This window comes from Perognathus longimembris, chromosome 10, assembly GCF_023159225.1.
Source record: "Perognathus longimembris pacificus isolate PPM17 chromosome 10, ASM2315922v1, whole genome shotgun sequence".
Classification (NCBI taxonomy): domain Eukaryota; kingdom Metazoa; phylum Chordata; class Mammalia; order Rodentia; family Heteromyidae; genus Perognathus; species Perognathus longimembris.
The window spans coordinates 3,973,684-3,981,148 of record NC_063170.1 but is presented as its reverse complement, the minus strand read 5'-3'; the positions used below and the strand labels follow the sequence as shown (position 1 = coordinate 3,981,148).

Below are 7,465 nucleotides of genomic sequence, written 5' to 3'. Positions count from 1 at the left end.
ACAGACTTGGTGCCAGGGAGGAGGGAGAACTTCCAGCTGCCTCTCTCCAAGAGAGAGAGAAACGCAAGGAGTAGGGTTCTCACCCTTGCAGTGAAACAGCCCGATTCTGAACATTCACAACGTTTTTCATAACTCGTGGGAAGCCAAGTCACACAGCCACCCAAATCTACAGATTCAAGGAGAGGAAACACACGAACAACAACAACAACAAAATCAGTACTTCTCAGCAGTACTAAGTATGTATCTCCAGGCAGACACACAGCCAATTTCATGTGCTTCTGTGCTTCAAAGCGGAAGACAGTTAAGTGGATGCTACATTGCTACATTCTATCAGCCTATAACACAAGAAAGGGAGCATTGCTTTTGACCCCCAGGGGGAAATTTCTTATGGCTCAACCTAATACATAATTCTTGATACACATCTCAAGTTAATGGCTGGTTTTTAAGTTATTATTTGTGTAAGTTACATTATTGAATTATACTAAATTATTTGCAAGTATGAGAAAATAGGAAAAGTACCTGAAAAAAGATGGTTATTACAGAACATTGAAAAAGGCTAAGTGGTTTAAGGAGACAAAAATTACTGCCATGACTGCTTAATAACCCAACAGCATGCAAACACATCAGACTGGAGAGGAGGCATGTTTATTATAAAAAAGTTACACATAGTAAATTTTCATGGTATCTGGTTCCAAAATGGATATATGAACAGGCTTGACATGATAAATAATTTAAGAGTAAAATTTTACTTTCAATCATATGAGTCAATCTGAGATAGCGAATGAACTATACATATATAAAAAAGTAAAAAATGTTTAGGAAAGCAACCTTTTCTATGTATGTACACTTGCAGATCAAGGGTCAAAATTTCACTATTGATGAAAACTATTAAGAAAGGATGTATAACACCCATTACACATCTGTTTAAAAACAGCATGTCTCCAGAATTATACATTTCTTTACAAATAAACATTACAATATGAACTCTAGAATACCACCAGCTTGAGTTCCAAAATATGCTGTTTTTATAGCATCCCTGGGCCCTACTTTAAAGCACTTATTTCAGTCTTGGGGCTTTAAGAACATCTTCTTTGCTTTTCTTGGTTTTATGTTTCCATTTTCATCTTCTTCAAAATTGGCACGATCCCGCTTCTTGGCAAATTTTTTCCCAATTGTCCCCACCAAAGTTTCATATCTGTTAACGTAAGAAACAGCACAAGTTTAATTTCAACCCCAAAAGTGGGAATCAGGTCCTTAAGAATATCAAACCAAATGAAACAAAAAGAACTATAAAAACTATAGCTTGAACGAAACCATTTGATCTAAACATTTATGAAATCTGCTAGGATGATTAAACTTTTTGCTGGTTTTTGTTGGATACCGGTTTTAATGCTTCAGTAACCAGTGGGTCAGAGAAGAGCACAGGGGAGAGCCAACACCAGCCACACCATGTCATAAAGCAGAACCGAAGCAACACTTACCTTCTGGCCATTTCTTCATCTGACACATCAAGCTCGATGGTTTCATCTTCTTCTTCCTCTTCTGCTTTGTTCTTAGCATTCATCTGAAGCATTAATTTCTGAAAAACACACCAATGCCAGCCATCAGGGTTAGAGAAGGCTTCCTGAAAAGAGCTGGTGTCAAACCTATTTAAAGGCAAAAAGCTTGTCAGAATTTCTCAGGGATTCCCTGTAATATATATATATATATATACTTTACTTTTATTTTTTAAAATTTATTTATTATTATTTTTTTTGCCAGTCCTGGGCCTTGGACTCAGGGGCCTGAGCACTGTCCCTGACTTCTTTTTGCTCAAGGCTAGCACTCTGCCACTTGAGCCACAGCGCCACTTCTGGCCGTTTTCTGTATATGTATGCTGGGGAATCGAACCCAGGGCTTCATGTATAGGAGGCAGGCACTCTTGCCACTAGGCCATATTCCCAGCCCTCTCTGTAATATTTTACATCACAGTGCTAACAGGGCTCAGCTCTGAATCAGAATAGGACAAAGCCCCAGTACACTTAGTTAACTGGTTCTCCAGAGGCTTCCTGGAGAAGTGGTTCCCTGCCAGGGATGGCTTTGCCCACTGGAGGATTATTTAGCAATGCTCAGAGACATTTTTGGTTGCTACAGCCATGAAGGGACTGTGTGCACAACTGGCTTTAGTGGGCCAAGGCCAGAGACCAGGGCTGCTGCTGACGAGCCTGACCATTTATTTGCTCAGGGCAACCAGTCTCAAAGAATGGCTAGCTCCAATGGCTGTACTACCAAGGGCAAGAAACCCTAGCACAAGTGAAGTCCATCTACAATGCCAATTCACCTGCTAATTACTCTGTGACATATGTCCCAGAGGTGTTAACTGCTTTCCTGTAAACCCAAGGCAAGGAATTCAGAGTTCAGTCACAAGGTGAATATTCATTTTCCAAACAGACTTTCAAAAAGGACTCACTTAAAAATCTATTTACAACCTTGGATAAAAGCCTGTTCATTTAAAAGTCAAATTATACAATTTTTAAGTAACGTTTTTCCATTAGAAAAGATACATTTATAAATTCCAGAAAAGAACTTTTCATAACAGCATCATGTGATTAAAATCTTGACATTCCTATAAAAGGCACAAGTTGCAATTCTAACTCAGTGGCACCGTCAGGGATTGTATGCTGCTATATTAAATTACCTACTCAATTCTTCTGTAAAACTAGACTGCAATGCCTGCAATTTCTTTAAATAGCTATGGCAATATTTCAAGACTTGTTATTTTCTGTATAATGAGGAGCAATGGTACCTGGTAGGGAGAAACTTAAGCTCAATTACTGGCTGAAAAAAAATCCAATTGGAAAATTTTTACATTTGAAGCATTTATATTCAATACCTCAACTTCAGGATTAAATCCTCTGAATGACATTCTTCCATAGAGAAGATCTTCACATGATGAGAAACTCTGCTCTTCTATTATGAAACTCCTAAGCAAGATAATAAACCTGTGTTAATAGCATGTCTACTTACCACAAAGCACAGTAAGTGAAAGTCCAGACTTTGAATGGAAAAATCAATCTGATGGCTGTCAGTAGAATCCAGTAAAAAAGAAAAAAATACAGGGCTTCGAATTCAGGGTTAGAAATAAAACATGATTAATTTGGCCAGCAAAGGGATCAAGAGACAAGAGCTAGAGGCCAGAGGGGCTGTCTCTTCTGAATACTATGCATTACGAATTCAGACCCTAAAAGGTTCCCTTGAAGCAATTTTTCTTTAATGTCTTTCACTTGCCACGGAATTTTTATTAACCATCCCTCCCCTAAAAAAAATCCTAAATATCCAGGGAGGCAGAGGGAGGCCGGAGGCCTGGGCGGCTTTCACATGTACTGTCAGGACTCTTAGCTATGAAACCGGTAGCTTACGCAGAGAAGGAGTTTGCTGTGAGAACACGGGGAAACTTGGGTGAGCAGAGCTGGAAAATGGGCAGACAGTGGATGGAGAGGCCACGAGACCCAAACCCAAACTGCTCTCCAGAGCCACGCTTGTGAAACACTGCTGCTAACAGTTCACATCCCCTCGATGGAAGACTGGATCGAGGAAATGTGGCAAACACACACAACGGAAATTGAGCCATTGGGAAGAACGTTTATTACACCATCTGCAACAAAATGGATAGACCTGGAAAAAATAACTCTCTCTCTCTCTCTAAACATAGTTCAACAGATACAAATGGCTAAACCTAATGTCAGCAAAACCAAGGGAAGTCACGCGACCATCTCAAGAAATACAGAAAAAAGCCTTTGGCAAATCCAACATTCCTTCATGATAAAATAGAAAGTTCATGCTTTTTTACTGAACACAATTTAACATATGCTAATAAAGTTTCTGAAGGACAAAAAACCAAGTAGAGAGATAGGTCGTGACAAGAGTCTTAAGCTGAGCTCTTTGTGTTCTTAGACAGCTATTACTTTTAATACGATTGATCCAGCAAGCACCTATCGAGTCTATAGTGTGTCCCAGGCTAAGCACTTCACATCTCTTAGTTAATGAAGCCTCATCGCCGTCCCAAGAGCTGCCCACGATCATGCTGCCCATTTTTGCACTTAAGGAACTGCATCTGGAGAGAAAGCAGTATGTGCAGTGCCACCCAGCTGATTAATGCCGAAGTCAAGATAAAGCACTCAGTTTCCCTTCTACCTCCCAGCTCGCTGGTACTTGAGAAGTGGTTCTGAAGAGAGTGATGAAATTCATATTGTCCATTTATCTAAGTCCTTCTGGAAGCTATTTGTCTGTTTTTCCTGATGTTTTCTTAGCGTAGTGAGCTCTATGATACATGATTTTACTTAAACTCTTGTCACGATTGTGTTTTTCTTTGTAGACAGGTCTTGTTATATATTGGAAGCTAACTTAGGACCTACTGTGTAGTGCAGGCTGGCCTCAAACTTGTGATCCTCTAGCCTCAGCCTCCTGAGTGGACAGGATTATATAGGTTTGCACTATTATGCCTGGCAGAATTGCTAAGCATGCCAAAAAAGTGAGGCCTAAGGTACACACTAATCTTCAGTCCATGTAGAATGTTTACTGGTTTAAGAGTTCTTAGAAAACTATTTGCAAGCCTAAACCAAGAAACTAATCAGAGACGTTTTTATGTTACTAGAGTGGTGGGTCTAATGATTTCCCTATCATTATCTTTTTTTTTTTTTTTTTCCAGTCCTGGGACTTGAACTCGGGGTCTGGGCACTGTCACTGAGCTTCTTTTGTTAAGGCTAGCACTCTACCACCTGAGCCACAGCACCACTTCTGGCCTTTTCTGTTTATGTGGTACTGAGGAATTGAACCCAGGGCTTCATGCATGGTAGACAAGCACTCTACCACTAAGCCACATTCCCGGCCCTCATTATCAATATTAATTCTACTAAACCTACTCTTTCTCTTTAAGCTCTGGCAAATCCAAATACCAGTGTTCTTCACTAATGATCTTCTTTTCTTCCTCTTCTAGTTGTTTCTTGGTTTCTGAGTCCAATCCCCTTTGCATGAACTGTCAAAACAAAACCAGTGTCAGCACTCTTGTTCAGCCTGCGTTATTGTTACCTAGGCTGCACCTGGTTCATAAGGAGAGTTTTTAAAAGAATGCTCTTCTGAACGCAAATGAATCTAGGCTCATTTTATCTTTCTGTATTCTTTCTTGGATGGTTCTAAATGCAGAGGCTTTGTCTCATCACTCATATACCTGGTGGGATTTGTTAGCCTGGGCTGGCTTCAGGAAATACAATCCTCAAATCCTCATCTCAGATTCCTGAGTAGCTAGGATTACAGGTGTCACTGGCACCTGGCAAAGGACTAGTTCTTATGGCCTATAAATACTCATATGGATCTATGTAATACAGTAAGGATAAAAAAAACCCGTTTGGATACGAATTATCACATTATCCCTAGTTACACTGTAGCTTAACTCCATCTGAATCTTGCACATGAAATGTCTAGTCTCTCATCTTCAAAAAACTTGACTTTTACTTTCTTTCCTTGGGAAATTCTGCCACTGTCCAAATGTGAGAGTTACAACTCCCTGTAAATACAGATGGGCCTCGACTTAAAATGGCTTAACTTTTGACCAATTTTCAATCTTATGGTGGTGAGAAGGCAATGTACCCTCACTGGAGATAGTTCAGCTGCACAGCTCCCAGACCGCCACACAACTCTACAGTGTGCATGCTCCTGCGTGTTTGGCGGGTGAGGTGTGTCAAAGGCACTTGCTCGTATTTCCAGTGGGTTTATGGGACGTAATCGTGGGTTAAGTCAAGAGCCAGCGGCTGTGCTCAGTGCCGGGCAGCAAGGGCTCAGGAGCCTGAGGGCCAGTCCTTACTCGCTGGGTAACTTCAGGAGCCACTTGTTTCAGTGGCAGCGTTATCACGTGAACTACAGGAGTTTTAAGGGGGCCCCCGGGGGGGGGGGGGCACGGCGGTAACGCCGGCCTCACGGCGGGCGGGAGATCTGAAGATCGCGGTTCACAGCCAGCCCCAGCCCCGGGCAGGCAAGCTCCCGGGACTCCCGCTCAACTGCACCGAAACCGGCAGAAAGGCTGGCAGGGAGGAAGGGCTGAGGGGGCGAGGCCCCGGGCTCACCAGTTCAAGCCCCGGGACAGGCACCCCAAAGAACGAGCCAGGCCGGGGATCCCCCGTCCCGCGAGCCCACTGGCCGTCCGCCTGCCAGGTTTCTCGGGAGCGGCCAGGCTCGCTCCTCCCCCCCCCCCCCCGCCGGAACACGGAGGAAGCCGTCGGGCCGCCCGGGCCCTCACCGCCGGCCTCCACGCACGGCGCGGTCCGCGGCCCCACCGGATGAGGAATGAATGGACGAGCGGGCGAGCGGGCGAGCGAGAGGGCGCCTTCCGCGGCTCCTCGGCCGCGGCCCCGCACAGGTCGGGGGCGCCGGGGCTCGGCCGCCCCGCCCAGCTCCCCGGAAGCCCCGCACCTTCATGCGCAGCAGGTTTTTGGACAACTTGGTCTTGCGCTCAGACGCCATGCTGGCTGTAGATCCGGCCACGAAACCCCCGGCGCGCAGGCGTGCGTGTGCGTGCGCGTGCGCGTGCGCCGGGCATGCGTCCTACGTCACGCGCGTCGCCCCGCCCCTCTCCGCGCCCCGCCCCTCCCCGCGCCCCGCCCCGCTCCCTGCGCTCGAGCGGCTCTAGGGGAGGGTGTTCTCCTCCCCTGGCTTCGACGGGCGCCGCCGACCCCGGTGAGGGCCGTGAACGAGGTGTGGACTCCGTTCCGAGTCGCTTTCCCTGGAACAGACGGTGAGGCCGGCTGTCATTAGTGTCGGCGGTCCTCTTCAGACGCAGCGCGAGCAGGGCCTGGACGCGCGGCCTGGGGCCTCAGCAGGGCCTGGGCCGGCCGGGCGCGGCCTGGGGCCTCAGCAGGGCCTGGATGCACGGCCTGGGGCCTCAGCAGGGCCTGGGCCGGCCGGGCGAGGCCTGGGGCCTCAGCAGGGCCTGGACTCTGGTGCGCTAAGCGCGGCCTCAGGCCTGGTCAGGGCCGGGACTCTGGTGCTATGAGCGCGGCCTCGGTCTTCAGCTATGGCTTGGACCCTGGGCCCTGGACTCGGCCTGGGGCCCCCAGCAGGGCCCGCTGTGCTTGGAACCTTCCCGAGGTTCTCGCCCTGTGGAACGAGAATGTCCCGAGCAGGTAAAGGCTGCCAGCCCGAAGAGCACCAGAAGACCTTGTGTTAACCTAGACTTGAGAGAGCACCGGAACGAGAGCAGCTTTAGATCTTCACTGTTCAGTGCTCGCCTTAACCACCTAAACACGTTTTTTGTTTGTTTTTCCCCTTTGTGCCGGCAGTTGGACTTGAACTCATGGCCTGAGTGCTGCCTCTGCAGCGTTTTTTGCCCAATGCTAGGACGTTTGCTCATTCGCAAATCTCGTGAATTCACCTGAGCCATGGCTCCACTTTTGGTTTTTGGGTGGTTTATTGGAGATAAATTCCACGGATTTTT

At 46.5% G+C, this 7,465-nt stretch overlaps 1 protein-coding gene across 1 annotated transcript; it reads right to left on the bottom strand.

Moving 5' to 3' along the window:
• Positions 1-625: 625 nt before the first annotated feature.
• Mphosph6 (M-phase phosphoprotein 6) lies at positions 626-6,538 on the bottom strand. Its single transcript, XM_048355206.1, has 5 exons — positions 6,445-6,538; positions 4,902-5,014; positions 2,873-2,963; positions 1,482-1,579; positions 626-1,195 (listed from the first exon to the last, which is right to left on the bottom strand). Exons 1-5 carry the CDS (start codon positions 6,493-6,495, stop codon positions 1,063-1,065), a joined length of 486 nt encoding a protein of 161 aa, XP_048211163.1. The 5' UTR covers positions 6,496-6,538; the 3' UTR covers positions 626-1,062.
• Between the last annotated feature and the right edge of the window lie 927 nt (positions 6,539-7,465).

Excerpts from the sequence above, each read along its gene's own strand:
- Mphosph6 (XM_048355206.1), bottom strand. The coding sequence starts at position 6,495 with ATGGCGTCTGAGCGCAAGACCAAGTTGTCCAAAAACCTGCTGCGCATG. Across the intron at positions 2,964-4,901 it reads CCAGAGCTTAAAGAGAAAGA|GAGTTTCATAATAGAAGAGC; the intron begins GTAGGTTTAGTA and ends TATCTTGCTTAG. Across the intron at positions 1,580-2,872 it reads GATTTAATCCTGAAGTTGAG|AAATTAATGCTTCAGATGAA; the intron begins GTATTGAATATA and ends TGTGTTTTTCAG.